Source organism: Scatophagus argus, chromosome 3 (genome assembly GCF_020382885.2).
Source record: "Scatophagus argus isolate fScaArg1 chromosome 3, fScaArg1.pri, whole genome shotgun sequence".
Lineage (NCBI taxonomy): Eukaryota > Metazoa > Chordata > Actinopteri > Scatophagidae > Scatophagus > Scatophagus argus.
In genome coordinates, this window is record NC_058495.1 from 24,097,831 (window position 1) to 24,124,940 (window position 27,110).

The 27,110-nt window shown below is 42.9% G+C and overlaps 1 protein-coding gene across 3 annotated transcripts; it reads right to left on the reverse strand.

The window, feature by feature from the left end:
- Positions 1 to 865: 865 nt before the first annotated feature.
- arhgef3 (Rho guanine nucleotide exchange factor (GEF) 3) lies at positions 866 to 26,800 on the reverse strand. 3 transcript variants are annotated; one of them, XM_046384910.1, is made up of 12 exons: positions 26,538 to 26,800; positions 21,778 to 21,844; positions 16,801 to 16,863; positions 9,161 to 9,268; positions 8,399 to 8,665; positions 7,951 to 8,013; positions 7,740 to 7,836; positions 6,245 to 6,321; positions 5,841 to 6,098; positions 5,538 to 5,708; positions 5,156 to 5,345; positions 866 to 4,942 (listed from the first exon to the last, which is right to left on the reverse strand). In XM_046384910.1, the coding sequence occupies exons 1-12, from the start codon at positions 26,570 to 26,572 to the stop codon at positions 4,287 to 4,289; spliced, it is 2,052 nt and encodes a 683-aa protein (XP_046240866.1). In that variant the 5' UTR covers positions 26,573 to 26,800; the 3' UTR covers positions 866 to 4,286. The 3 variants fall into 3 exon arrangements, with proteins under 3 accessions (XP_046240866.1, XP_046240868.1, XP_046240867.1); XM_046384912.1 differs by lacking the exons at positions 21,778 to 21,844; positions 26,538 to 26,800 and adding an exon at positions 20,062 to 20,452; XM_046384911.1 differs by lacking the exons at positions 16,801 to 16,863; positions 21,778 to 21,844; positions 26,538 to 26,800 and adding an exon at positions 10,837 to 13,145.
- Positions 26,801 to 27,110: the final 310 nt, after the last annotated feature.

The window sequence follows — 27,110 nt, forward strand, 5'->3', positions numbered from 1 at the left end:
TATTTTTCATCCCGTTTCTGGCGGTTTCCATGCATTACTATGATTTTTCTGTCCAAACGGCAGGTAATGATCAGGCTGAACAAAGTCCCTGAAAACAAAAGTTAAGACAGGATTTAACTCAGCAGCCCATCATTTGGGATAAGAGACATTCTCACAAACGAAAAGGAAAAGGCTGATATATCCAGTGCCAATAGCTAAAGCCCTACAAATACCCCACAGTGTCACTAACAAGGCAAAGTAAAGTCCCAAAAGGTTCATTCTGTGTCAACCAGCTGACTCTGAAGCAATCTGCAAAATAAAAATATCTAAATTTATCAAATAAATGTAGTGGAGTAAACAGTACAATAGTTGCCTCCAAAATGCAGTGGATGGGAAGTATAAAGTTACATAAAACAGAAATACTCAAATAAAGCACAAGTGCGTTAAAACTGTACTTAAGAACAGTACCTGAGTAAATGTACTTAGTTACATTCCATCACTGGTCATTACTGTCTCCAATTAACTGATGATTTATTTGTGCTTTTGGCTGATGGTCAACAAATTAATGTAATTTGGTTGGCCAAAAATTATATGCGAAACAGATTTAAATGTGTCATACTGAAGGTGTTCACATGGGCATTAGCCAATTTTTGACAACAGGGGTGTTAAGGTCCAAAGTTTAAGTCCTCTCATTTTCACTCTCCACATTAAGATCCTAAGGCTATATGTTTATAGCTGCCAATTGCACTTGCACTTGCATACATGTATTGAAGGACAAAACACTTTTTGTAATCATTAAAACATCATTCATCATCATCAGTAACCACCTGCTACAAAGTCACAAAATGGAGGACCCAATATGCAAACACTGACGCAAGGGACAAAGTGAACAAAACTTTAATTAACTTGTTAAAGAAAAAAAGAACAGAAGCAGGTAAAAAAAAACAAACAAAAAAAATCAAACAAAGAATAATCCAAACAGGAAGATCCATAATCCATAGAGAATGGGAACACAGGGAAAGCAGCAATCATAAAGGCAGGGTAATAAGACACAGGCAAAACTAATAAGGGAGGAGCAAACAAAAAAAGGAGGGAAAATAAACAAAGACGGGAAATGAAAATCTAACGAAGACACAAGCAGGAGAAAAATCGACAAAATAAAACAGGACACTAACTCAACAGAAACTTCAAACCATGACAAGCGTTGAGCAACAGACTTCTTTTCTAACAATTTATTGGTACTTTGGTATTGTGACAATCCACATATTAGTTGATACCTCAACTAAATATTACATTTTTAGTGTTTACTGAATGGAATAAAAAGCTTCTGATAGTATGTGCAAGTTTTGTTTGGGGGCATCTTCTCTTTCCTCTCTGAAATGTGCAAATAATCTTTCTTTAAAAAATTGGGAACCGTCTGGCAGCCTTAACACTGTGGTACACTCTGTGGTAGCCTCACTCCATCATACTTATCATAATCATCATCAACATCACCATCACCATCACCATCAGCGCTGTCAGCATCACAACTATCCTGAAAACGGTAGTTTATACAATTAATCTGATTGTGTTGACACTTTAAATCATATTTAACACACAATGTGTAAGCACAAATAGAACAAACAGACATGCTTGGCTTTGTTCTTACATTCATATACAGATAAACTTAATATACATTCTTTACATACAGTACATACAGAACAGGCTCCTCCTCCAGGACTTCTCTGATAGCCATGACAAAATGCTAAACATTTCACTTTATGACATGACAATTTTGACAATTTTACGGGATAAAGTGGTAAAACTGTAGGGACTGATAGCCAAAACTGAAAATCCACATAATATATGTTTAATGCATTTGGAAAGCTTTAAGTAACTGACAGTAACTGGGATTAGCAAATTATTTCTTGAAGGAAAGGTCAGAATTTTTTCTTCATATTGTACATGCCTGCAAAATGTTAACTGACAATGTTTTTAAGTAATTTATTTTCACCAGTATTCTTATGTAAATCGAAACCATTGTTAACACTGCATTAATCAAAATTTGGTGATGGAAGAACAAGATGAACAGCCAATTTGTGGCAGACACAGAACATGCAATATTCACACTCTTTTAGCTCTGGTTTGGTCTGCACCATCTCATGGGAAAAACATCCGGCTTTTTAGCTGGCTTAACCACTTTCTTCATCAGCTAGTCTCTAACTTTTTCAGTCTGCAAGTTGGTGCTGCAGCTGCCTGCTGCTGGAAACATCCATCCATCCACAAGAGGCAGGGTTTGCTGCTGGAAACACTGATACCGAATCACTCAGTCAAATGTGCCATAAAACCAAATCTAAATGAGGTTATAAGCTCAGTTCAAAAGTCTTAGCTGTGACAACCATTCACATTAGAGTCATTTTATTTACTGCTAATATTAAAAATATTGATTAAAGCAGTTCGACACAATAGGCAGCTCTTTTACAGAAAAAAGGCCATGATTCAACAAAATAGTGGGTGTTGGCAACAAAACAAAAGAATATTGAGGGCAAAAGCCCATACGACCGCACCAACACATCCTCACTCCACAGTTGCAGAGTGGCTGTACATGAACATCATTTATAGGAGGCTGTTTTTTGGGACTCGCAGTTCTTGGCAAATTCTCGCTGAATGTACAAATACGTTCACATTCATACCTTCACAAATCTTTGTGAATCTAGACTTACAGGCATATGAAGGATTTGGAACTTTGACAGCATCAGAACCGAGTGCACAGCTCTGTTTTTTCCAGTGTTTTTAGACATTACAAGTGGTTTAAAGAAATTATTGTAATGTATTGTTTCAGAAACAGAACATGTTGGGAGAATCACTCAAGAGCAAACAATCCTTCAACTGATCTGGGACAACAGCCCCAAAATGCAAGATACAAGTTAGACATGATTACTGTCTAACTGGCTTTGGGAAGCTGACACCACCTGGCAGACCTCCAGCCAGAGCTTTAAATAAATCTCTTTAAGGTAGTAAGTGAGTGATACTAAAATCTCCTTTGACATCTGCCGTGGGCAGGAAAACCTATTTTATTGGCTTCCATTTACTTGGGTTCTGTGATTGGCTCACTTGGTCTCCATTTCATTACCTGAGAATCCTGCTAATATTATTTATAACACAACTGTGGCAGAGGTTTCCTGGAAACCTTACTGTCCTGAACCAGAAAATGGCAGAATTTCATGAAATATAAAACAACCGGCAGAGCAGAGTGTTTCTCAAAGGTGCCCTGTGGAGTTTTATTGCAAACAAACCAAAACTTATTTTCACATTCATTCATACATTTTTTCTAGCAGACTGCTACCTTTCTCTGGACTTGTCACCTCCAGCAACTGTCAATCAGTGAATAAGCTTAAAATGTGAAAGTGCAGGGAGGTTTGTTGCCTATTTGATGTACTTGTGGCTGTACAACCGTGAGCACATGCTAGCACAGAGCAGGAGATACAAACAACCCACTTAGAGCTCAGTATTGGCTGTGAATTCCACAGGGTAACTTAAACAGCTGTTTTGTGAATTGATTAAGAGCCGATTAAGAATTTTGGCAGCAAACCAGTTTGTCCAATGGCAGGTCAAGTGCAAATATGAGCAAATTAAATAGCTGTATCAAAGACATGAAATGAGATCAAAAAAGCTGAAGAATATGTTCACTCTTGCATGTCACCCCCTAATGTGGTAAACTATGAGGATCATGGTAGCACGGTGGCACTGAACACCAATAACAACCTGAAAAAGGTGAGATTCCCGGGAACAGCACTGGGCAGTGAGGCAATGTTTTGGCCTAGTGGTCATAGTTGGAACTGCAGGTCACCCGATAGCACATATATCATTTCAAAAAGGCAGAAAAACATAAATACACTTTTCTGAGAGTCACAAATTCTCCAGCTTAAGTTACTTAGGAATGCGAGCAGTTGTTTCCAGTCTGTATCAGTAAATTTCTGATCCATTCATGTCTGTGGGCAGTCAGTGGGAAGCTGCACTGTGGGCAGAAAGGAAAGCCTGAGGAACCTCAAATAAAGTTTGTGCAGCACAAGTCTGATGAGCAACTTGAACTAAAACAAAACAGGGCACCATCTTTGAACATGGTATCCAGTCCCCTTAATGCATTGAGGCCCAGCAGGCCACACAGCAGTCCACATACAGCAGTTACAGCATTCTGCAACACGCTGGTTAATGTGTATTAACTTTGTCTTATCGCTGATATTTTTTGACTTTGTTGACGACATCATCATCAAGTCCCCCATCTGATTGGCTGCAGCGACAGTCCGTCAGAGCGTAGTGGTCCAACCTCAGCACCTGTGCGTCAGCTCCTCGCACTGCAACGAGTCATCCTCACTGGTGTCCATGCCGACCGCGTCCCCCTCCTCAGAGCCGCTCCGCTCTTCCTCCATCACCTCCCTTTCCTCCTCCTCTTGACAAGGAGGATCGGAGGAGAGAAGGGACGTGGAAACTTCATCAGCATCTCCACCGAAAGGCTCTCCTGGCTCTGATCCCCACTCGCCACAGACACCCTGGCCTGTCTCCATCTCCACACCTGTCTCTGCCTCACTGTCCATCGCCGTTTCACCATCTAATTCCAAACCTGTCACGCCATCAACAGCCAACTCTTTACCCGAACCGAGATCTTTCTCTACACTCAGACTTAACTCTCCTTCCAAACTCAGCCCTGTTTCCATCTCCCCCCACATCCCCTTTTCATCGCCAAGTCCCGAATCATGGCGCAAACCCAGGCCTGTCTCACCGCACAGCTCTATCTGTCCACACAGCCCGGTCTCCAGATTTTGTCCTGTCTCTGGTTGCTGGTCTCCAGTCAGTGCAGCTGCAGCCTCCTTGGCTTGTCTGATGCAGTTGATCCATTGCTGTTTGTTGAAGGAGTCACTGGCCTGGAAGCAGTGGCTCTGCAGCTGACCTCCACTACGATACGAAACCCGGAAGAAGTTCTTTGCTGTGAGGAGGAGAGAGACAGCGAGAAAGACAACATGAGACACAGAGGTTGTTATGGTCGCTCTTCATGTCACACAGGAACACAGCAACTGTTTCACAAAGGACCAAAGACACAAACAAGTAAAATGCAAACTGATCCCGATTTCCTCTCTGGGAAGGACAAATTGAAAAGCATTTGTGTTTGCAGTGTCTGCGGTATTTGAGCTCTACTGACTCCGCTCGTTGTTGCTGAAGGCTCCTCTGATGGACCCGCCCACTCTCATCTCTCCGTCTAATAGGTCCTCCAGGTCCAGCTGCCGGATGGGGATTGGCTGGCGGCACAGCTGGTAGCTGACTGGCTGGTCGTTCAGCGAGACGGATCTGGTGATGACCAGGACGTCCTGGAACAGAAACACGTGGAGCTTCTGCAAAGAGAGAACGACGGAGACGTTATTTTTCTTCATTTGATGACTCCTGCCTCAGGTGCTTTCATGTATGCTTGTGTACATTTTTACAATTACTGTCATGGCGGGTAGAGAAGACAGAGAGAGTAGAAAATGTATGGATTAAAGGTCTGTGGGTGGATTGTAAGTATAAAGCTGCAGGAATCTACTAACGAGTCCTCTGTTGTTCTTCAGTTCTCCGTGGCAGCTGAGTGTCCTGGACCGGTCAATGAGCTCGTCCCTCTGTCCGTCCTCCGTGTACAACAGACGGTCCTTGTAGTACTGACACTCCGACTCTCCCGTCCGCCTGTTGATGTTCGCCACCACACTCTGAACCATCAGCACCTGAGGAACCAAACAGACAAATTCTAACCCCATCCTCAAATCGGTTCATTTTCTCCCACCTCAGGCTGATAGTGGGCTGAACCAGACCTGTGGGACAGACGTGTACAGAATGTTAACGGTGGTTTTCCTCACCCCCTCGTCCAGGTGCTGCCGGTCCGGGTGGTCGTTGGGTGTGTGCTTCAGGATCTCCCTGAGCAGCAGCGGATATTTCATGAGTCGGCTTCGAGGGATGTCCAGGAAGTTCCACAGGCCCAGCTTCCTGCTGAATGGCGACTGGCGGCAGCGCTGCAAGAAGTCCTGCACCCGCCGATCCTGCTTCTTCTGGTCCAGCAAGGCCTTGGCCTTCACCTGGTTACAGCAGTATGGAGTGTAGGAGGAGAGACATGGCAGCTACAGACACATGGAAACAGAGGCCTGGTTACTACAGAGTGCAGGAGGCATGAACGCGGAGTCTTTGAAGACTGGACTTGTGACTTAACGACATCTGATTTCTGCAGACAGTATTTTCACTGTGTTATGGTGAGTAAAAAACTCACCCAGTCAGTCAGGATGTGTCCCACGTGTTCTGTGGACCCGTCAGGTTTTCTGGCATCTCGCAGGCGACTCAGCAGGTCTGAGGAGAGACAGACAGGTTTGTATTTATGCACAGTCATGTCAGGGGCAGCGTGGAAACGTCAAAGACGATACAACACTACGTTTTTCAAGTGGCATCCAGCTACTGAGCACGAGCTTACAAATGACTTTTCAAGCTGTTTTTAATATTTTGTGAAATATAAATGTGTTTCTAACCCTTTATTTCATTAAAAAAGTTCTCAAATATTTAATGTTGTCTAAAAATATGCAGCCGTACAATAACTTTACTTTAGTGAAATTCTTTAGCTGCCCAATTTTTGTACTTACATCAGAAACACACAAACAACAGATCAGACCAGACATTTGATGTCAACTGAGGGTTTATTTATTCATTTTGTTTAGATTTCAGGCCACTGTGGATTTGGTCCTCTTCGAAAGTTCATATCCAAGTCCAACTCCAACCTGACAACTTTTATCTGCCTTTTGTTTTTCTGCCTCACCTGAACTCCAGTTACAGTTTGTTTTTTAACTGATTTATCTCAGTCTGTCAAAACACTTTGGTTTACGTGGATGTTTGCCAAAATGCTTACATTTCCAGGAGTTCATAATATTCAGTTTGAGGCAACTCTTTTTCCCTAGAAGCTCACTGTGCGAACTCAATCAGTCACCACTTCTGCAATGCTGACTTAAGACCGTTTATCGTGGGTTTATCGTTTACTTCTACTAAGTCGCCTTCTGGTGGTTGTTAGAGGAACTGCAGCTCTAAGCCCTTTGCATGAATTATTGCCTGTTTCATCTTTCTGCTAAATTTACAGTTTTTGACACTTTGAGATGATTTGAGGTTGCAGCAGGCTGCAGAACAGGTGGAGTTTTGCAGTTGAAGCCTTATCAATCAAGCAATGCTTGCCTCTGCTTCTCACAGTGAATCCACAACATTTTCCCATTGGTTTCATGATTTAACGTTATTAGAAAGCAAACTCTGCTGCCTGTTTCATAATATCTGACAATGACTCTCATTTAATTCACATAAACTCACATTGCTGAATGTAAAACATTTTGCTGGATATTAATTTATTCACCCAAGCAGCTGAAAATACAGTGCTGGTCAGATTATTACTGTGTATGCTAAAGTTTTTATAGATTAATCTGATATGAGACAATCAACCTCCTCAAGAGCTGGAAGTGCTTATTAATTGATGACCTTTATTTTCTTTGTCATAAGAAAACATGCATTTAATCTCTGTGTGTGTGCATGTTTAAGTTTGTGCTGCAGCAGACTTTATTATATTAATTGTCTTTTAAAGACAAGTCAGAGCGAGGAAGATTACAGTCGTTACTTTTCCATAAAAGTGGCCCTGGTGCTTATTCAGACACGAGGCAGACATGTTGATTCACCGGCAGAAGTGTGTTGCACAGGCAACCTTTGATAGACTGTTTTCATCAGATCCTCCTGCTTACCTTCATGCAGGGGTATCAGCGAGTCCAGAGTACCAAAGATCTGGTTCAGCTCCTGCTCAGTCATGATTGACAGCTTCAGCATTGGGTCATGGTAGGCCTGCAGCACACACACACACACACACACATAAACATACTCAGAAAATACCAGTACTGTACAATGAATATAGGAGGAAAGTCATTTCTTCTGGGAAAAATAAAGGTTGTTATTTACCTTCTTAGCCAACTTGAGATCCTCCACCAGGTCTTGCTCTCCCTGAGCCAACTCAAATATAGCCTGCAGGGAGAGAGTTTGAGAACAAAGACAACTGTAGGTACTCAAAGAAATTAGTTTGGGTTGACAACATGTGTTGAGTCTGTATGTGAGAGTTGAGTCGACTGTCACCCACCGCTGAATTAGGATGAAATATTGTATTTTTTATTTTGAAAATTGGTTGCTCTGATGTCGCATGTGCGTTTTGTATTTATTGTCTGTAATAAATTGATTTATTCATAGAGAAACTATTCAGAAAAGATGATAAAAATGTTGTTTGTATATTGTTTTCTTACATCACATGACTGTTTGACCAAATTCCAGTAACCACAGACAGCAGCTGATGAAAGCTGCTGTGACACAAACTCTTCTTGCGCATCCTGCGGTCCAGCAGCAGAGCGTCTCTCACCTCTTGTCTTTTTATCTCTTTGGGGCTCAGAGGTTGCGTCGCTCCCAGTCGGACATCGAACGTCTCACTCCAAAGCTTGCTGTCGCGGCGCTTGGCGGCTGGGGCCGTTGCCGTGGGAACCCGTGGCGCAGTCATGGAGGAGGAAGGATTGGAGACTGTGGCTGAGATAACACGCGTCTTCACCGTCGAGGAAGAGGAGGAGGTGGAGGGAGGAGGATGATGATTGGCTCTCTCCGTCTGGCTCTCATTACGAAAACTGATGGAGCGCTGCAGACAGGAGGCAGACGGGAGGTTAAAGCAGCTGAAAAATACCCAACATAACCGTTTTCATTTTCTACTGCATTCTTATTTCCCACAGAGGAAACGGATCGCGTGCACCTGCTTCCCGAGGTAAAAGTGCCTTTCTTTTCCCCTAGTTTCCCGAGTCACGTGACTCAGTTGGAGCACTTCTACAACAGCTCAAAAGATCAGCTTCTGTGTTAGAAAATATCTGTTTCTGTGATTAAAACCTGTGGGCATGAAAACTTGAGTGGACAAGTTAACTATGACCACAAAGATGTTTGGAAAACTGATTTGACACTTTGCAGCTGAAATCAGTTCACTTGTGAATTCCGGGTTATTTTTTTGGATGAAATAACCAGCTTGGGTGCTCTGTTTTGACCATCTCCATCTCCTTAGCAACGGCAGCCGAGGCTCATGGGTATTGCAGTTTCATCATCATGAACGGAGACAAATGAAAGTGGCGTCTAACTGGCGGCTCACCTGCAGCGTCTGACCAATCCTCTTCAGCGGTGTGGTCTTGACGGGCGGCAGCAGGTTGGCCAGAGACGTCACCCGGGACACAAGTTTACTGCGCTTGGTGCTGGGCTCCTGGAGGGAGAGACGACAAACTGTCTTCACTCCATCACACAAAAACAAGAGTCCTGCCGAGTCGAGGCGGCTGAACGCTGCTGTCCAGTCTGATGTTTTTAAACAGCAGGGTGTATTTTCTGCTCGTGTCGGGAACATTGACTCTCTTATTGTTAGTTTACTGTGGGTTAAACAATAGTGTGACTCAAAGTCTTTCCCTCTCTGGCACACACACACACATACACACAAGTGCCGCCAGGCTGCTTGTCCTGGATACACACTTACAGTAAATCAATACGCGTGTGTCAGCTGACCTACTGGAACACAAGAACCATCAAACTTTGTTTCCATCAGCACTCACAGTCAGGAACCAGTCGACCAAAAATAAATCAGACTCCGGCAGACTGGTTTTTGTTTGTTCGCTCTCCTTCTTCAACCACGCAAAGATTTACAGCTTCAAATTCAAGTCCTAAATATGACAACAGATTTCCCACAATTTTCAGTGATTTTATCACAAAAAAAAAATGGAATCAACAGAAGAGAAGAAGCTCCTGGAGAAACACCAGTGTTTTATCTCATCTATCAGATGACACTGTTGTATTTATTAAAGATGTATCTGCTGTTGTAAAACATTTGGGGTGCAGTGAGGTTAACAACTCATCATTTTACTTGCTTTACAACTGAGAAGTTTCCATTGGACTTGCTGTAATGGGTTTTCTGCGCTTCAGCTGATTCAATCTGACAAAGATCAATTCAGTACAGCTGGACTGGTTAGACTGGTTATCTAATGACAGCAGGTTTGCAGCAGACCGACGGACTCTCAGGTCAAGAGTTTGGAAAACAGAACGACTGCCGTAACAACCAACACATCTCACATTTTGCCTTTTAAAACAGATGCTTAATGCTTTGAGATGAAGACTTCAGATTTCCACGCAGTAACAGGACTGTGGTTTGAAGAGGGTCCCTGCGGATTGTTTTAACCTGCTTCGAGCCTGAGGTGTGTGACACACAGCGCACTTCCACTGCAGGAAGTTAACACCCCTGACCTGAGACCTTCCTTAAACTACCCTTTTAAAAAAGTGAACCTGATCTGGAATCGAGGACTTGGATCAACAGAAAACCAACTGACCGCATTTTGATTGTAAAAAAAACATTCTGTGATTCCAGATTCTCAAATGTGAATATTTGCTTCTAGTCTTCAGTCAGTCCCATCCCTCAACGTTTGTGACATCCATCGTAGAAAAATGTTGATTTAAAAGTTGTTATGCAGCTGCAGCTGGCTCTGGCACAGCAAGAAGACGCCCCCAGTTCTAATCGTAACCCCTTTACAACCACAGAAACAGCGGTCAGTGAACACAACACTCATTTGAATCGCTGAGGAAACTGACTGGAGTCGAGATGTGGACAGCAGTTCAGAGGTCCAGCACCAGGCGAGAGACGAGGCATCAGAGACAAAAGTTAGACCTGAACGGACAACACGAATGACGGATGGACGAGTGAAGAAGGGAGGATGGGTGAAGTCTCACTGATATAAATGCAACATCCTACTATTTATATTTCTGAAGGAGAAAATATTTCCTCCATCTTACCTCCACCTGTTTCCCCATGTCGTTGCTCCCCTTGCTGAACTCCACAGAGCATCCGGACTTAAACTGGTGTACCAGCAGGCAGAGGGGGCTCTGCCCCATCACCATACTGCTCACCCCACAGCCCAGCACAGGATCTGGACCTTTTCCAGTGTCCACAGATGCTTAAAGGATGTGGTGCTGCTACAGTATCCACGAGTGGATGTTCAGAAGAGGTTTAACGCTGGTGAGAAGTCTGATGCCAACAACTGAACTCCAGCAGAGTGTCGAGAACGAGTCCGGTGTCAGCAGAGGGTCCAGTAAAACGTTAAGAGTGAGTTCCACAAACTCCTTAGTGCTTTCAGTATCCAATGAGTTTCCCTGAGAACACTCAGGTACCAGCTCTGCTCCTGAAAACGCCAGGTGCTGTCAGAGGACAGGACTGGGTCGTCTGCATCCAGCTCAAGACTGGCAGGTCTGAAGTACAGGACAAGTCCTGGTCCCACCACAGTTCACATAGGTCTGGAGTTCAGTCCATCTGGAGCTCTGGATCTTTTAATCCAGTTTAAAGCTTTCTCACTTTCGGTCCCCCTCCTGACTCTCAGTCTGAAAACTCACAGCTCAATAACACACACACACACACACACACACACACACTCTCTCTCTCTCTCTCTCTCTCTCTCTCTCTCTCTCCCTCTGAATCACTGTACTTCCTTCCTTTAATTTTTCATTTCCCTCCATGTTTTGTTCTGTCCTCCCCTCTCATTAGTGATGTTATCCTGAGCCTTTACTTGAAGAATAGAAAAAGATACTGGACATTTGTTTTATTGTCATCAAATCCCATGAACATAACCAAAGTGAACAACGACCTGATCCTCGGCTATTGTCGGCGTACAGCCTGATATATCTCATTCCTCTGTGCCACAGAGCTCCATTGTTGTCCAAAAAACTATTGAATACATCACATCAGTGAGTCACGCTGCTGCACTGAGTGACATGTTCCTCCATTTTCATGATATCACACACACACACACTGCAGTTCATTTTCACTATGCACCGTCCTGTTGATTAATCTTTATGCTTGTGGGGTTTGTTACCAAAAATAAAAACATAAAACATCAGCAGTTTCAGTACAGATACTTTCAGATAGAAAAAAAACTCAACTATTTTCCTTCTTCAGACACCTTCAAAGTGGGTAAAGTTGAAGCCAGAAATCCCCACTCGGCTTCCAGCTCCTCTTAACCTCATCATCCAACCTCTCACCTCACAGTGATGACATCCAAGCAGCACCTTCAACTTCTGCTTTCAGTCTCACAAAGACTTTAAGAAATGTTTTTTATGATTATTATGATTATTTTATTTTATTTTTCATGGCAGAAGTGGCAAATGCCTGAATGTCTGAGTGAAAAGAAACAATCCCATGAGGACTGTAGCCACCTTTTTCTGCTGAGATAAATCCAGTGTTCATCAGTACCTGGAATATCGTTCTCGACAAGCGCTCTTTGACGTCGATGGCCATCAACGTAGAACAGCTTAATGAGGAAAGAAAAGGCAACAACAAGGCACTAAAGAACCACCAGCACCCTGAGACATGAAACTGAAGATCTTTGACCGCTTTTTAATCATGTTTGACAATTAAATCTACAGAAATGTAGATTGTGTTTAGATCTCATCATCTAATTTACAGGCAAAACGAATTCTGCCAGTGAAGTTCAGTGCTAGTAAAATGTAAAGTAAAATGTTTTTCCAAAGAAAAAAGACCAGAGTGCTTGGAAATTAAAATTAAGTGTGATGAAAGTGTTTTGGTGGGAACACAAAAGAAATAACCGCATGACTAACAGCTTTCACACTTTTGACCCAGAAGAGTTTCTGGAATTTTTCCCTGGAACACACAGGAAGGTGGACATAAACAAAGCTGCAACAACAGAAGAAAACTCAGTTAACCGTAACAGTGTCATCATCACCTGGATACGACCGCTACTGGAGCTCTCGCTGGAGCTGCCGGGGCTGTTCAGCATCGATCAATGTCGATCTGAACTGTAATTACTACAGAGAGAAGCCTGCGGGCGGCCAAAGCTCTGCCCTGCTTCTCCAGCAGATTCTAAAGCCAACCGCTGCATGTAGTCTTGTAGTAAAATCCAAAGCCACACTGCAGGGGCAAAAATATTTTAGAATTAACACTTTGGTGTGTGAAAGTTAAGCTAAGGGTCTGGGTTAGGTGTGTCGTGGTTATAGAGCTGAAACAATCAGCATGACTGCCAGAAAACTGAACTATTTTGATTATTAATTTCTCTTTCTTTTTCTGATTCCCTGAAAATGAATCTCTGGTTTCTAACCTTTTACAGACAAAAAAAAATCATAACAATACATCAATTAATCACAAAAAGGATGATTAAGGATGGTTAAGGTTAGGTTAAGCCTCCAGGAAATTACATCAGTGTCCACACACACACACACACACACACACACGCAGTCTGTGTGCCGTTTTTAGAAAAGTTTCCGTGGCTTCCATTGAAAGTTGTGACCAGTTTCAGAGTCTCATTGCTGACCTCTGACCTGACATGAAACAAACCTCGCGTTCAGCTAACAAAAGCTGCCCTTCTGACTCAGCTCCATTGTCTGTTCACGGCCCAGTGGGGTCGTGGACGCCCAGCGAGGATCAGGAGTCACCACTGGATCCAAGAAGGGATTCAGTGGTCCCCACTGACTCAGACTAAACCCGCCTCATTTCACTTGCACTGTGACTCATCTCGTACATCACAGACAAACGTCTTCAGATTTAACAAGAGGGGTGGTCAAATGTGGATGCAGAGAATAAAAGCAATAAAATACGCAATATGAAACAGAAAGTTAATAAATCTCAGTTATTACAGCTGAAAAAAGCTGAAAGCCAGTTAATATTGTTGATATCGCACCTCCCCCCACCTCTGCAAAAAATGAATAACTAAAGCTACAGTCAGAAATGAGCAGTCTTCAACTTTATTATAAACTGCTGAGCTGAATATGTAAATCTGGGACTGGACATCCAGCTCAAATGAAAGCTGCTTGGGTAGCTTCAAGGCCTGTGCTGTTTGTTCTCATATAAGTTTACTCTGCAAAGCGTCCTTTAAACTGCAACACCAGAAACACATCGCATGATCACTGAGTCCTACGAAGACAACACACTCCGCACATCACGAGTGTTTCTGTCGACTCTCACTACGATTGGAGTCCAGCGAACCTCCAAATACAAATTCTTGCATGTTTCTGCACTGAAGCAGAAAGAAGAAATGCAGAAAAACAGAAGAGGAGCAGAGTAAAAACAGTAAATCTGAGTGAGATGATGGAGGAAGGAAGATGACAAAGATCTCGAGCTCGAGTTGGAGCTGAGAAAAGATCGAAGTGGAGCAAAAAAAAGGTTAAAAAAGGTTTTCCTGTGTCGTAGTTATGGCTTCTTATGTTAGCATCTCATTATTATGAATTGGCCCTTTGGTGTGATATCGAGGTAATAAGTCGTGATTTTGAATTAGAAACAGATAATCGGACTGTCGTACCTCATTATGAGCAAATAAATAAATAAATAAATACTGTGAAGGCCAGACAGCCATATTAAAAGTTAATGTTATTGTTACAAGCTGCCAGGAGAAAACAGTCACAGTTTTTGTTCCCTAGCCTCGGGTTACCGAGCCACATCAATAACTGTTAATCTACCATGTGACCCCCGAGGGCCTCAGCAGATATTAATTATCCAGTGAAAACGTCTATAACCACCCTGGCGCCAAACAGAGGCCTCCACAGTAGACGAGGTGCAGCTAAAAGACAACGGGACTCTTGTAACCATTTTATTTACACACTTTTAAGGTCTGAACTTCACTTTAATCTCATTTCATTTTCAATTCATTTTTACATGTTCTGAGAAATGTTTTATTTGGTCACCTTTTGTTTTACACATAAGCTCAATGGCCATTTTTTAAGCACATTCTATCCAACAGCTCTGCCATAGACCACAAAGTTTACATTTTGTGCTTGTTGGCAATGTTGGGAATGTGTGAATTCAGTAATATACACTCTATTGACAAAAGTATTGGGCCACCTGACCATCACACCAACAGGGACTTTAATGACGTCTCAGTCTAAACTCACAGACAGCTTTGCAGCTCTAACAGCTTCCACTCTTCTGTGAAGGCTTTCCACAACATGTTGGAGTGTTTCTGTGGGAATTTGTGCCCATTCATGCAGTAGAGCATTTGTGAGGTCACACACTGATGTTGGACCAAAAGTCCTGGCTCACAATCTCCGTTCCAGTTCATCCCAAAGGTGTTGAGGATGGGGTTGAGGTCAGGGCTCTGTGTGGGCCAGTCAAGTTCTTCCACACCAAACTCATCCAACCATGTCTTTATGGAGCTTTGCTTTGTGCACTGGGGCACAGTCATGCTGGAATAGAAAAGGGACTTCAACAAACTGTTGCCACAAAGTTGGAAGCATAGCATTGTTCAAAATTTCCCTTCACTGGAAGTCAGGGCCAAGCCCAAACCCCTGAGAAACAGCCCCATAAAGAGGTCTGGATAATAATAAACGTACACTTGAATCAACACCTCTGTGACAGCGTCAGAAACATTACAGGTGTCCTGGGGCAAAGCAGTCGATTGGAACACATTAGACTGTACAGGTGTGCCTAATAAAGAGGCCTCAGAGGATAATGAGGTTTACAACAACAAGTGATTAATGAATGAATATTTACTTTGGTTTAAAATCCTCCAAGTAAGCTCCTATAGAAATGAACAACCAACTAAACCAACATAACTGTTTCCTCTATAATAATTTCGTAATTTAAGTCACGTAATTATTTCCAGAAAATGTCTGTTGACATTACTGACCTAAAAAATTAAGCTTACTTTTGGATATGATTCATCTCCAATTCTACTGCTCCTGAAGAGAACATGTTGATATAAAATCTTTGTGTCTGTCACAATCTTTGACTTGTTAAATCAGGTCAAGGATTTTCAGTAAGAGCACAATATGACCGAGTGTGACTCACTGAACTCCAGCTGACAAACAATACAATCTACTTTATTCCAGGTTCGACGTCTGCCTCCGCTGGTTTGTTTAAGACTGATGGTGTGTTTGGGTCTGTCTGTCACACCAAACACTGGGCTTCTGTATTGAACAGGGTGGACATCCTGTGTTCGACCAAACGCGGAGGGAAACGCCCAGGAAGGAACGGGCTGCTGGCAGAGGGCTAAAAATACAGATGTGTACATGAGGAGGGGCCTGACACAAGGAACGAGGGCCCCCGAGGGTCCGAATATGCAACCACCCACCATCAGTGCTGAAGATAATAAAGTCCAAAAGTCGGTTACTGGTTCGTCTACGAATATTTAAAATGCTGTTGCTTTTAGCCTGTCTGTTAGCCTGTTGTTTTATCCTCTCATTAAGTGGTCAAAAAAATGAGTTTAAAATAAGGATATCTTTAATCCTTTAATTCCTTTTTGTCCAGGGTCATTGGGATTAAATGTTAATGTGACTAACATGTAACCTAATTTCCCTTATTTATTTTTTTCATTAACAGAAAACTCCACGACGCACCTTTAAGTCCTACTCAAAACACAAAATACAAGGAAAAAAACTGCAGATCAAACCTCACAAACAAACAACAACAACAAAAAAAGCATTTAGTGTTAATTTGCTCCTTTAAAGCTCTTTCTTTCCGGTTAGAAAGTCACACTTCACAACACTTTAGATGACAACACAGACACACGTCACTTCCTGAATGTTGGTACAGTGTGGACCAGGACAGGCTGACCAACACCAAACTGCAAGTGCACAGAGACTCATTTTGTTTTCCTTTTGTTTGTTCAGAGGTGTGAACATCAACACCGCAGCCACACAACCAGGACTTGGTGAGCCCCGTCACCAGCTCACCAACGCCTTTCTGACACACTTCACCACATTATGAGACAGCTTTTCCGACACGACAGACAGAGATTAGTTTGGAGGTCGTGAACTTACGTTGATGTCCAGACTGCAGAGGCTGAGGGAGTCGGCATCTCTGCTGGCCTGCTTCCTCTTCTTCTGCAACACACAACACACAGCAAACGTGACGCTCAACTGGACAAACACGCTCTGATTCATCCCGCCGAGTTGCCGTCTTTTACAGCTCCATTAAATTAAGTTTGAATTTCACACGCCGAATCGAATGATTCAAATATCATGTGAAAGTTTCATTATCCACTGACAGTTAGCACCCAGCCTGCAGCTCTACAGTTTCATACTCCCAGATAAAGTGAAGGAAAGTAAAGATAAGAAAAGGAAGACAGTATTGTCTAGATTCAGGTAGAGACACATGCTGTAGTACAGGCTGTCAAAGTGAACAACCTGAAAACTGTTAGGTACTTAAGTGAAAGTACTTGCTCTTCTAGAACCTTTGGGACCGCGGTTGTCGACAGCCCGGTCTGATGCCAAAGCTCGGCTCCACGAGAGGGCACAGAGTCAGCGAAAAGTACAAGCGTGGGTGAAGGTGCGGTACCAAACGTAGTATCAAGAAAGTCTTAACTTTTCGCTGATCTTTTCACTTTTTTCCTAACTGCTCTTGGGTGAAGTTGGTCACAACTGAACGAGTGATGAGGGGCTGCATTTGTTTTACGGGGTCGCAGGAGGTCGAGAACCACTGGAGTGTCCTCGGACAGGAGGGGGGAGTCATCGGACATATTGTTAGTCTAAGTCTCTTGTTCTCTTGACTTTGAGGTTTCACTGACTAACCAAATTGGACAAACTTAACTTGATACCTTGTCTGTGAGGAAGTGAACTGACATCCACCATTTTCTCCATAAGGCTACCTGCTCTGCAATGCAAGAGTTTCATTCACAAGCAGTGTCAACAGTCACAGAGGACATAAAACGATCAGAAAATATTAATAGTACAGCTGTCAGCGACACTCCATCTCACTGGAGGACAGACAGGATCGCAGTCCACAGTATGTGATGTTAGGCAGGCTCAGCAGAGGGTGATACTGGCCTGCATCTTCTTAACATCGACTGAGGGATGAAATTGGCTGTGCTGAAATGTGTGCATAAAAATCGTAAAATCTGAAAAGCCTCTCATTAATTTGGCAAGCCGTCACGATGATAAATCTCAGCGTCATATCTACACTTCATTAGTCCTGTATTACAGTCAGAGTACTCGTACAAACACTAAGATCACTCATCACTGGTGCGGATAAACAAACAGTTCCTGTATGCTGCCATGACAACAAAAACAGGAGGAAATCACACCAACACCTGACGGATCGGGTCACTGAGGGCAAACAGCTGTATGTGTGAGAGGAGGAGGAAGCGGGGGTGGAGGAGGAGGAGGAGGAGGAAGAGCGAGACGACCCCAGGCCTTCAGACCTCCACCGAGTTAAGAGACGACCTCGACCTTTGACAAAGCAGTGAGTAAAAAGATGGCAGGAGAGAAGAATGAAGGGAGAGGAGGAGGGAAGGAGTAAAGCAGAGGAGACGAAGGAGGAGATGAGGAGAAGAGAGTGGACAACATGACAACATGGGGAGATGACTTGGACCTTTAAGAAATCCCCTTGATTGATCCAACAAGAGAAGAGAAAAGAAGAATATCAAAGGAGTTGAGTACATGAGGAGGGGAGGAGAGGAGACCAAGAGGGGTGGATGAGTGGGAAGAAAGGAAGACAAGAGGAGAAAATGTGGCAAGGAGGAGAGGAAGGAGGAAAGGTGAAGAGACAGAAGAGGAACAAAGAGATGTGGGAAGAAAAGAAGAAGAGACGATGGAGGACAGAAACAGAGAGAGAAGAAGAGGGGGCGCTCATGGAACATGAAGAGGAGAGGTGGAGAGGAAGGCTGAAGTGAGATAAGAGAGGAAAGGTGGAGGCAGGAAAGGGGGGAGAAAAAGAAGAAAGGTGGGAGGTGGAAAATGTGGAGTTTGGACAACAGAGGTGATGAAAGAAGGTGGGAAGAGAGGATAAATTAACACTGAAAGGAAGTAGATTCAGAGATGGAGGGATGAATAAGAGAGGAGAGACAGAAAAGAGGAAGGAGGATGAAAGGGAAAATGGGGGAAATGAGGTGGACAGAAGACAAGGGGAAAGGAGGCAAGGAGAGAGGAATGAGGAGAGGAGAGGAGAGGAGAGGAGAGGAGAGGAGAGGAGAGGAGGACAGGTAGAGATGAGAAGAGAGGAAAAAAAAGATGGGAGAAAGTGGAGGTTCAAAGAGATAAGTGAGGAGAAGGAGGAGAAGATGATGGAGGAGGAGGAGGAGGAGATGATGGAGGAGGAGGAGGAGGATCAGGAAGACGAGGAGAAGAAGGAGGAGGAGGAGGAGGAGGAGGAGGATGTGTAGCAGAGTGTAACAATAGCAGGAAGTCCGTCGTTTGTTCAGTATTATGTTGAGACTTTGTTGTTGGCCGGAGGTTATATAACCCGGTAGACTTTACCTTTAACTCACTGTCACTATGGAAACCAAAGTGAAGGAGGAGGAGGAGGAGGAGGAGTCTGGTGCTCCAGACCATATAAGGTCTGTCCTCTAAACATCACAGCTGCCTTTCACCTGACTGAAACGTGTTGTTTGTGTACTCACTGGCCCAAAGGCCCAAATCATTTCCAAATACTATTGCGTTTAAAGGAACAGTTCGACACTTTAGGAAATACACAACTACGAGCTGAATGAAAAGATCAACATGAAGCTTCACTCAGGAACCTGTTAGCATACAATCAGCCCTATGTCTAAAACTGACTACATAACCTGTTATATGTTGTTTTATTAAATCTGTAAAATCTTTAAACTTTAAAACAACAGCTCGATGTTCTTACAGGGGAGTTAAAGTTCAGAGTGCAAACGTTTGCATCTTTATTATTTCTGTCATGCCAACGTTGCCATTTGCTCATCCTGTAATCAATCTTTGAATTAGCAGTGCAGTAATGTGAAGACATCGCACTGTGGTTATGATGACGAGGACACACTCATCCAGTCTGCCCAGTTATTCCATCAGAGAGGAGAGTGTGAGCCAAAAGCCGGACATCACATCGTACTGTCAGTGTGCACCTGAACCCGTCAGACCCGAGTGTGATGCTGATAAGAAATGTGCAAAAAGCTTTCATGCAAACAAAAACACGAAGCGATGGACACGGCGCTCGCACGACGAGAAGGAGGCGAAGGTCTCGTCGGTGCGATCGACCTGTAACGGGTCAGCGGGATTCTTTCTGGTTGTCGCTGAAAGGCATTCTGGGATGCATTAGAAATGAAGACAGACGCAGAGACTCACCCGATAGTAAACAAACAGACAGCAGCCCATCATCAAGATTAGATCTGCTCCTCAAACAAAGTTCAAGTGCCAATTAACTTTCTCAGCCAACAGTCATCTGCTGCTCCTCTTCCTCCTCTTCTTCTTCCTTGTTTTCTTCGCCTCCTCTTCTTTTCCACCCCAAAGTCACATCAGCTGTCTTTTTTCTTTTCTCCTCCTTTCCCTTCTTTTCTCTGCTCCTGTCAGTCGCCTCCTCCACGGTCACATTGTTGTCGTCTTTCTCCTTTCTTCTTCTTTGCTTTTCTGAACTTCACCAGCTCCCCCTCTCTTCCTTCTTCTTCTTCTTCTCCTCCTCCAGTTTGCCTCTCCCAGAGCCACTTCTCCTCCTTCTGCCTTTTCTCCACCTCCTCCTTTTCTCTCCTCTTTTCAGCCTCTCCTGGTACCTTCCTCCGTCCCGTGCCCTCCTCTCCTCCACCTCCTTCGGTCAGAAGCTAAACCTCCACTGCAGCTCCTCTCTCCTCCTCAGCTTCACCACCTCTCTGAGTGGATCTACAGACCCTACAGAACAGGAACACCTCACAATGTATGCGTATGTCCACTCAGTTCCCACTGGACAAACAGGAAGTGACGGTCGTCGGGGGAAACAGGCTGTCTATAATTAGGAGCTACAGGAGACACGGAGACACCAGCGGCAGAGACAAAAAGCACATTAAGTCTGGTTTGTCTAAATCACCCAATGAAAATAAATCCAGTGACGGAGTGGCAAGTATGTGCAGTATCACTACTGAGTAAAAGTACTAAATCTAACAAGGGAAATGTACTAAAAGTAAAAGTACGTAAAAATATCCCCTGTGACTGTTATGCTGTGTATGACTCCAGCATTAATATAAAAGCAGGAATTATATCTGTGCAGGTTTGTTACCACTGATCATTTTCATTATTGATTAAACTGTCAGCTGATTGATTTGTTTGTAAAAGCTCACAGTTAAAGAAAGCCCAAAGTGAGACCACAAAGTTTTAAATTAAACTTATGAAATTTGTTGAAAGGAAAATTTTTTACAGTGGACCGGTGAACATGAAGAAGGACGTCAGCCGTTATCAAAATAGTGAGCAGATCACTTTCTGTTCACCAATCAATTCAGCTGTTCTCGTATATTCTGTTGGACGGCTTAACATCATATCTTACTCTCCTGTTCTGAATGCAAAAATCTTGATTTATAAAGTAACAAGCTACCAAAGGTGTCAGATAATTGAGGTTAAGAAAAGAGCAATATTTCCCTGTGACTTGTTGTGGAGTGGAAGAAGCAGGTGGTACAAAAAGGAAAGAAACAAGTACAAGTATCGTAGCCACACTGTGTACGACATGTAGATCAAAATAACGTCTCCATTTAACTGCTATAAGTTTCCACCACCATCACGCCATAATTTTAATCTAATTTATGAGCAAAAACCTGCAAAACTAACGACATTCCCGTCAACCTCAATCGTACTTGGCAACATGATGTACTTTCATTATAAAATGACATATGTCAGCCTGCTGTGTGTCAGTGGGGCCTCACAGAGCTCCAACTCTTCATCAACATCTTCATCAGCCCAGCAGTGAACACCCGTGTCACATCCCAGCTGCTGTATCGCCATCACTTCTTCTGACTGTACTGTCGTCTTTTGTTGTGCATTGTGCATTAATAAAGTTATTCAGGGCTGTCGCTGAATTCTGTGCATCTGATTTGTTCTCACCCCTCTGAGGGACCAGCCGTCAGGAGACAGAAGAGAGAAGGAGGAAGTCTTCTTCTGCAACTTCGACCTGAGGGAAAGACAGAGAGAAGGGACGAAGGAAAGGAAGAAACGAATAAAGGAGAAAGAGGAAGGACAAGGAAAGAAAGAGGAGAAGAGAGGACGATTAATTCATCAGCGCTAACTGCGAACAGAGCATCTGAGATCTGCCAGAACAACCTCAAAACTTCTGAGACACAATATTCTTCTGTCTCTGCAGTGAACAAACAAGTTAATCTGTTACATGCATACTGAAGGCAGGGTTTAAGTTGGAGTTTGGCCAGAGCTCCCCCTAGTGGTATCTGCTGGTCAGTACATGTAAAAAAAAAAACAGTCAAAGTCAAAGACATGAACGAAAGTCAAAAATATTTGAGGATGTAATCCTTAATCAGCCTCAACACATGACATCATCTGACACACCGGACACACCCTTGTTTGTGTGTGTGCGTGTGTGCGTGTGTGACAGAGAGTGTGTGTGTGAGAGAGAGAGCTATACCACTATACTTCTACTTCACTGTGTCACAAAAACATGCATGTTTTGAACAGGAATATTTTTACATTGTGGTAGTACTACTTTTACCCAAGTAAAGCATCCGAATGCTTCATAAGCTGCTTCAAAAGTGAGGAAATAGAAATAAAGCAAAGTCCACCCACACTGACAAAGCACTGGCAGATTAACATATCTTTTTATCTCTTAAAATCTTATTAGTCTACAGCTTGTGATGCTGCAGCGACTTCCTGTTTATGTAGATGTTTCCAAGCAATTTACTGCAGTCTTGAGGGCAACTTGAAGTTTCATAAGTGCAACCTGATTAACTGAATCACAAATTGCAAGTCGCTATAAGAACTTAAGAGGGACCTGAAGAAGGATTTATGAATAGCTGGTCCGACTGTCCTGCTCTGTTTCCTGCTCTCAGTCACCTTGGCTAACAGTAGGAAACACACACACACACACAAACACACACACACACACACACACACACACAAACCTAACGACCTCTGCAGGGTTCAGTGTGTGCTGCTTTGTAGGGTAATATGAGTCCACTCTATTGGGTATTACACAACAAAATGTGGACATAACAGTGTTGAGTTTCCAGATGCTAATGCATGCTAACAGATGCTAACAGATGGGTATTTTTATCAACACAACCAAAGAGAAACGTGTTCTGCATTTATGATTTGATCAACGCTTGTGTGTGTATATGTGTGTGTGTGTACATCACAAATGTGTGTGTGTGTTAACGTGTGTGACTCACTCATTCCTACAAGTTGCAGTGCTTTTTCCAATGGCTCAATTCACACACACAGACACACACACACTTGTAATCCAAATCAGAGGTGTGTTTGGCTGCAGACTTCTTCTTCTCTCTTGTCGGATCTTTTACCCCCCATCTGTTTCTAATCTGTCTCTCTCTGCCTGTCTCACTGTCTGCTGCGCTCTCTTTCGGTCTCACTGTCTCTCAGTAAGCATTCAGTTTTCAGTCTGTTTTGGTGTTTGGGGAAAAAGTTCTGGTGAGGAAACCAACTTTAGTAAAACTAACTCTGACCGGGAGACATTTTAAATCTTTTCATATGAAGTCTGGTGATCTAAATCACTGCTAATGAGTGTGGTGTGTGTCTGTGTGTGTCCAAAGTCTGATATGTCTTCCTCTGTGCCCTAGAGCTGCACTGTTGTCCAAAAACCTTTAAAAACGCTCAACTGGGTGACATGTTTCTTCATGAACACACACAGTGCAGTTCATACGCCGTCCGACTGGTCTACTCAGTAGAGCAGCAAATGTGCATTAATCCTGTGAACTGTTTTTAAAGATTTGAAAGATTTGTGTCTCCAGTAGGAACCGGTGAGGCTCAGAGCCACAGACGGTGGAAGCACTGAGACAGGTGGGAGGAGGAACGTGAATTGTTGAGCTCGGTTGTTGTGTGATTTTCTGTGACTCTGGAATAAAACATCAGAGCAGAAACACAAACTAAACTGATGTAATGATGTGAGCGTCCACGTGTGCGTCTTATCTTCCAGACAGGTGGGGGTAACGACGTTTCCTGCTGTGGAAAAAGCTGAACATGATGTGATGATATCGTTCAGGAAACAGCAGAGGAAACGCTGCCCTTCTCTGACTCAGCTGATCTCAGGTCAAATATAAAGCTGTTCATCGAGTAAAAGATCTAAGTATCGTCTGGTTCCAAATGTGGCGGTTTGTTGCCTTTCTCTGTTTTATATTATTAAAAGAAAGTTTAATATATTTGTGCTGTTTCAATACTAGATTGATTGATGTCTGCATCCAGGTGTTCAACAACCTGATATCCGACAGATAGTTTTTCATGACAGCTGCTGTAAATATACGTCTAAACATATCTTATACAGTTCTTATTTGTAATTTATTTATTTAATGTATTACATTTCTCTCATTTTAATCTGGATCATAAAACCCTCATTTGATTCTCACAGCATAAAACTGATCTTATTCCTGAATCCTTAGTTTATTTATGTGGAGGCACATCGATTAGCAACATGTGATGTTTGAAGTGCATTAGATTCTCTACTTTTGATCTTTTCTATGTAGTTACTAACGCATTGCTGCAATGAACTTTACATAAGTGCAAACTATTACATTTAAGTTTAACAAAAAAACATTTCATTATCTTGATTTGAAATATTTATTCTGGGTAGGATTGTTTTATGATCAATTATTCCTCTCACAAGTAATTTTGAACAGGCAACTCTGCTGTAACCTTCTTTGACCAACAGGACCACTTTTGCACATGTGCAGAACGGATTGGGCAGGTGGTACAGAAGGAGTACTGACATCTCTTGCTGTACGGAACAGACAATTATAGTTTATAGGCTAATTGTAGCCTCCGCCGTCTGACAAAGCCCCTTATCTCAGACACACACACAAACAGGCCTCCTGAAACCAGTACAGCAGCATGCTGCTGCTAGAAACACGATCATTAACGACAGAACAAAGCAGTAGAACAAACAGTCAGCTGAACAACATCTTCATTGTTCCTCGACAGCAGCTGAACCACATTCCTCCAACGCTGACTGCTTCAGCTCAGGGCTTCGTCTCCTCGTCCGCCATTACAACAGTGCGGTCACATCCACATGTGGGACACACTGCTTCATATCAGCAAGAAACTGAATCACTGCGATAACGTCATCTCTGCTAGAGATCTTTTAGCCTCTTTTAGCTCCTAGTTTTGATTCTTCAGCACATTATCTGTGTGTTTGTGAAACAAACTAACTGTACACAACATGAGCAAACAGCAGACAGTCGCTAACAAAAGTTAGCGATTAGCTGCTGAAGAAATTGGAACATTTAGAAACCAGAGAGCCAGACATTTTTTCTTTAGGAGCTGGAGGAGAACAAACCAGAGCTAAAAGCAGAGTGAAAACTGCACTTCAATTTGTTCAAGTGAAAACAAACACGTAAAGGTTAGTTTTTCTTGTATCTCATCACCAGATTCTTGCCATTGCACACCTAAATAATATCTTTTTATTATTTAGTTTTTTTTGGGAAATTATTAAAGGATTTTTTTGCTTGTGCTTGCCATATTTAGCTGAACAAAGCCTAAACCTAGGTTTATGTAGATCTCAGTCAGTCTGATCTGTCGCCAGTTTTATGTACTATACATTTCAGAAAACTGTGTGATTGGATATTTAACACAAAACATGTAAAAATGAATTCCTTTTCAGTCCCTATTTGCAGTTGATTGTATAGTGGCTCTGTAATATCAACAATGTTTCTGCTAGTGCTGAAAATGTTGTGGTCCAGTATCTGCTAGTATTTCTAATACATTACTTCAACCACTAGATACAGTACTATCCAGCGGTGGAATATAAGTACTTTCACTGTAATGATGAATTTACTTGACTATTTCCATTCTACGCTACTTTATACTTTTAACCCACTGCATTTCACATTGAAATATTGTACTTTTTACTACACTATATTTCTTAGTTACTAATTTATTACAATACCAAAAACAAAACAAAACATTCGACACATGATATGCAGTATTAAACTAAAGCATAACAGGATATGCATGAGTGATAAAAACAGAAAAATATGATATTTGGCTGTAAAACAGGCTATTCTGCATACTTTTGATACTTCAAGGACATTTTGCTGACAGAAAAATACTTCTGTACGTATTTAGGTTACATTTTGTATTCAGGAATCTTACATGTAATGAGCTGTTTTTAATTTTCACTGAAGGGATCCGAGGACTTTTGGTAGCACCAGTTGCCTTTTAGCAAAACTACAAATAAACAGCATTTTCCACACAGAGCTGCCATGATGGCAAACTGTTTACAGCCTGTGTGTGTGTGTGTGTGTGTGTGTGCAGACTATAAGTCACTCTCAGGCAAACTTGTGACTCACAGGGCAGCAATAAAACCCTCTTTTCTTTTTTCCTTCCTGAGCCTCTCCACTCTTCTCTCTCTCTCTCTCTCTTTAGCAGACAGTGTGTTTCAGGGTCTCTCAACCGCTGATCATCTACAGTGACCGCACTTCTTCAGCATTGATAATGCGACCCACAGACAGGCAGACAGACAGACAGAGAGACAGGCGGGCGGTGGAGGAGTTCACTCCGTCTGTCATCTTCACATTCTTCGTCTGTTACGCACATTGAAAACGCCCATTGTTGTCATGTTTCGGTCTTTTTCTTCAGCACAAACTTCAGAAAGCTAATCTGTCCGAGGCGCACGGTTTGCGGCTTCTCACCTTGAACCCCGCTGACATCCATCACCTGCCTGCATCGGGCTGCAGCTCCTCCCAACGATCCAAAACAGATCCACAATCAACTGACTTCTGAAGACCGAAACACTGAAATCGAAGTGTTGTCGGTTTCTCGCGCGTTTCCGGTGAGCTAAAACAAAACTTTTCTTTCTCCGAAACAAGACACTGCAGTCCGAAAATTCAGCTCAACAACAAACTGTGAGTCGCTGTGATTCATGTGAAAATCCTCCTTTCATCTCACCGTCAAGTTCCAGGAGAAGTCAGAGAGCTCGCTTCCGGTGGCACTTTCAAAATAAGAGCTACTTATTTAATAGTAGTGATTTGGGAGGAAGAAGCACTTTTATTTATGTAAAAGTAGTAATATCCATCCATCCATTTTCTATACCGCTTATCCGTCAGGGTCGCGGGGGAGCTGGAGCCTATCCCAGCTGACTACGGGTGAGAAGCGGGGTTCACCCTGGACTGGTCGCCAGTCAATCGCAGGGCCGACACACAAAGACAAACAACCACACACTCTCACACTCACACCTAGGGACAATGTAGAGTAACCAATTAACC